The 4,611-nt window shown below is 43.5% G+C and overlaps 1 protein-coding gene across 1 annotated transcript; it reads right to left on the bottom strand.

The window, feature by feature from the left end:
- Nucleotides 1-1,170: 1,170 nt before the first annotated feature.
- Nucleotides 1,171-1,853, bottom strand: LOC128795157 (ADP-ribosylation factor-like protein 4A). Its single transcript, XM_053955711.1, has one exon. It carries the CDS (start codon nt 1,851-1,853, stop codon nt 1,251-1,253), a length of 603 nt encoding a protein of 200 aa, XP_053811686.1. The 3' UTR covers nt 1,171-1,250.
- Between the last annotated feature and the right edge of the window lie 2,758 nt (nt 1,854-4,611).

Raw genomic sequence — 4,611 nt, 5'->3', positions numbered from 1 at the left:
TGCCCAGTTAACACTGTTTGCACACTCTGTAAACAAGAACAGCTTAAAGCATAATTAAAGCAGAACACAGGTTTATCTTGAACATCTTCTTCTTTCTTTCCCTCTCTCTCTCACCCCCGTCCCGGTAGTGTTTAATGTTTGAGTGTATAAAGCATTATTACATTCTTAACTACAAAATACTGTAAGAGTTACAACAAAAAAGCATACGTTGAAAGTGACATAGCAATACTGCTTTAATAAAATGGGGTATTTTGGGGAGATCTAAGATGTGCTCTGCTAATTTTAACTCTATCTTTACCTCATTATAAATATGTTATATTGCCAGGAAAGTTACTAATAGGGTAAAGAATGCTGCACTGGTTAGAACCACAGCAGCCATAGTTGTTTTTTATAGCTCCTTTACTGTAATTCATTGACTTTTGATTCTAGGAGAACATAAACTCGCCATTTAGAAATAAATTACTAATTTTGAGTAACAGTTTAAACTTGATTAGCACTGTATAATGAATGGCTACTTTTAAAAAATAAAAACTTTATATACTAAAAAACATGCTATATGTTAAGAAACTACTTTTTCATGTTTTATCATGTTGTTTACAATTTTTACTTGTTAAAGTCTTTCTTTTACTAGTTGAAGAATCTACAGCACTTAAAATTTCAAGTGTTTGAACTGAACATGATTCAATTTCAAAAAGTGCTAAATTAAAAAAAAAACTTGCACATGTAGCCAAGCTCTCATAAAAATCCTTAAACAAGGTAAAAAAAACTAGCCTCAACGAAATTATGGGTTACTAGCTTTATACATGTTTTTAAAGCTGTATAATGTTTACCTAAGCACTCTACTTACTAGCATCGGAAGTTTAAAAACACAGAACACTTTCAATGCAAATTGTTTGCAGAGTGCACCCTTAAACATATGACTACAACACTAAGCAGAAAACCTTTATTTTATTTGGCTATTTAGACATCTATGTCACATATACTTACTTATCTATTTCCTGATAGCATTACATTATCTATTAGGGCTTCTGAAATAATACAGAGCTAAAAAACTTAGAAGAGACTAGTTAAAAAAAAAAATAATCTACAACTGTATAGCTTTCCTGCACACAGCAATGTTGTGCAACTGATTGTTCAACGTAACTAAGCTTAATGGCATCTAAACAGGCAGGCCTGGGTTTGGAAGCTGTCTTACGTCAAATTTTGACCATGTAACTACTCTAAATAGAAAGGTCAAAAAAAAAAAAACCTCATCTCTTCTTTTTCTGCTGCCTCAACATTTTCCTTCGCTTAATTATCATATCATGTAGCTTCTCTAGTCCCTCTTTAAGTCCGTCTCTAATGATTGCACAGGTAGGCTGCAAATGCCAGGGTGTTGAAGAACTCAGCTCACTCATTGCTAACATTTTCTCTATTTCAGAAAGGGAGAGGGAGTTCCTTAGGTCCTGCTTGTTAGCAATGATAAGGACAGGCACGCCTTGATTCTTAGATAGCCTAGTAATTTTATGTAGTTCTGTTTCGGCCTCCTCCATCTTCTCAACGTCAACAGAGTCTACCACAAACACAATGCCATCAGTGCACCTTGTGTACGACTTCCACAGCGGCTTCAGCTTTTCCTGGCTGCCTACATCCCAGAAGTGGAAAGTGACCGTCTTTGAGTTGCCCAGCATCACTTTGATTTTCTCCGTGTTAAATCCTTTAGTGGGGACAGTGTTGACGAACTTATTGAACTGCAGTCTGTAGAGTACTATCATCTTCCCAGCGCAGTCTAGCCTCAGGATGACGATGTGAAAGCTCTGGAAGGAAGGCAGGCTGGAGAGGATCGGCGTCTGGTCCGAGAGTCTATTTCCCATTGCTAGAAGGGAAGGTGACAGCAGGCTGCTACGAGCAGAGGCAGCTCCTGTGGCTGCGCTCGGATCTGCTGCTCCCTCAGCGCGGGGAGGGGCGCGCTGCCCGCGACCCCATGTCCACGCGCCGCCACTGCTCCTGCGGCCGCTTCTGCTGCGGCTCTCGCAGTCGCTCTCGCTGCTGCTACTGCTGCAGCTCCGGCTGCCGCAGTTGCTGCTGTCGATGCTTGGAGGGGCACAAGGGCGGCTAACACTTGAGTCTGTGATGCCTTTGCCTGCTCTTGTAACCCCAGCCCAAGTTCTTTGACAGCCTCAACTAAAAAAGCCTGTTGCCCTGTTGGCATTGTAGCCATTCTCTCTAATGCCTCTTCTATGGACCAATTAGCTCGTAATGTGTTAAGCACACTCCTTGTAGATGCATTACAATTTTGCAAAACACACTGTTTCAATAAAGCACCCCGCATATACTCGAGTACTCCAGCTCTCTCTATTGCTGCCACTGCCTTGTCAATAAATGCTCCAAAGGTTTCATCCCTCCCTTGCTTAATCCCCATATATGCTGGCAAACCTCCTGGTTCCTTCACCTTTTCTATAGCCCGACGAGCCAACCTCATTGCTTCCCGACACTTATCAGGTCCCAGTAATGCTTGTGCCTCTGTACGAAAGTACAGCCCTGTACCCATTAATTCCTCTATAGTAACCCCTTGTAGCAGATCTCCTGGTTGTCTCTGCATGGCTATGGATTCATTAACCTCCGTCTGCCAGTGTGCACTGAACAAGAGCTGCTGATGTGGTGAAAAAATAAGCTTAGAAATTCCTCTGCAATCTCCTGGTAACAGTATGTTCGTACTCCAAATATAATCTAGCATTTGCTTAACTGGCTCACTAGTTACCCCAAATTGGCTCACTGTAGCCCACAGCTGTGACAGTAACTTCCAATCTAATGGCATAATCTCTGCTGTTCGACCTCTGCCTGCTGCTTGCTGATAAAGTATGGGACAAGCCAATTCTGCTGCTAGCTGCAAATCTTGCCCATCTCCTCCGCCCATTTCTTCTTTTGCCAGAGCCGCCCAAGCCTCCCTCCGATCCTTGGCCAGGGCCTCCGCTAGGTCAGATTCGGCCCCAGGGATCGGCTCACTGACAAACGGATTATCGGGGATCTGCGGTCTCCGATCGGGGGGGGCTGGAGGAGCCATGGGCTCACAGCCAGGCTCTGCCTCCGTACCCACCGAAGTGGGACGTAATGGAGGTGGTATTACCATAGATACAGCAAGCGGCATTGAAATATCAGGTAACCATTCCCCATTATAGGCTTTATTCTTTTCCTGTGTGGCAGTTGCTTGTTCAGCAGCTTTTTTTTCTAACTGGCACTGTAACAATTCAATCTGCACTGGTTTCCACAATTTTCCCATTTTGTTAGCTGTCTTATCATCCTCTAAAACCGCCTCCCACAACTTATCTCCAAACTTTCGCCATTCGGACAGTTTGTGTACCATATGGGGATTCACAAAAAACCCTTTATCATACCCATATGCTAACAACCCCAGCAATTCCTTCTGCAGGTCAATTCCCTTGACCTGTCTTTTCTGCAAGAATGCAGTAAATAAATCATATGCTGCTTGCCTCTCCATACCTATTTCATCAGTGCTGTTGCAGCCCTCCAAGGTCTCGGCAGCACGTATCGGCCAGGCTCGCCTATGCGGTCACCTGGGGCGCGGTGCTCCTGATTCTAGCACTTTTCGCCATCCTTGCTGCGACAGGACCCGAACCCCTTCGTCACTCCACCGTGGTGCAGCTGGTATCACGTCAGGGTCACCATTTGTGGGAAAAGTGACGGGAGACAAGCACATCCGATAATGATCATCAAGTCTCATTTATTCAAAGCATGCAAGTACATTTATAACTATAATAATAAGGCTCATACATATTGCAAAAGCTAAGCTCCTTATTGGTTTGTGCAATGAAGATCAGTCCCGCCTCTCGGTACTTTCCATGGTGGCATGTTCCTCAAGCCTGTGGTTACTGCCTCTTGATTTTCTGTCTGCAGACCTTGGTTATGCATCTTGTTATCGTATAACACCTGCCCTCAAGGGCACAATGACCTTGAGGCCTTAGGCCCACTTAACTAGCTGAACTGAATCATGTCCTTTATCCCTTAACCAATCCTCTACAAAACTCTCCACACACTTGCATCCTCGTGTTTCGTGAAATCTATATGTCCCTTTCTGTGGTGGCTAACAACTGGCCTGAAGGCCTCACAATTATAAATAATCCCAGTCTTATAACTGAAATATAACTAATTATGTAAGTGCCTTGATTATCTAACTCAACCAGTGTGGACAGTGTGGACTGTTGGAGAGCAGGCCTAGTTCACTGGGGACACGAGCAGCTATTGGCTTGTTGGCCAGGTGGCAACTGGTTTGGCCAATGGGGATTAAACGCACAGACCTTCAAATCTATATAAGGAAAAGATCACTCAATGAAAGCTGGCTGTTGTGCATGAACCTTGGTATGTTTTGTTGCATTCCTGTCTCCAGCACCAGTGACACCTTTCTCCAGCCTTCAGTTTTAAGGCAACAGCAGTGTTCTGCATGATTGTGCGGGCCATGAAAAAATACCATGTTGGATTAATGCAGGATTCCCAGGGATATCTCTCAAATTTGTCCTCAACACAGAGTTTTATGTGAATATTACTAAATGCATATTGCCATTTGGGACAAATGTTCAGTGGAACACAAATTTGACAAGAAACTTGATAGACAAG

The sequence above is a fragment of the Vidua chalybeata genome, chromosome 1, assembly GCF_026979565.1.
Source record: "Vidua chalybeata isolate OUT-0048 chromosome 1, bVidCha1 merged haplotype, whole genome shotgun sequence".
In the NCBI taxonomy this organism is placed as follows: domain Eukaryota; kingdom Metazoa; phylum Chordata; class Aves; order Passeriformes; family Viduidae; genus Vidua; species Vidua chalybeata.
This window is presented reverse-complemented; position numbering and strand designations above follow the sequence as displayed.

Excerpts from the sequence above, each read along its gene's own strand:
- LOC128795157 (XM_053955711.1), bottom strand. The coding sequence starts at position 1,853 with ATGGGAAATAGACTCTCGGACCAGACGCCGATCCTCTCCAGCCTGCCT.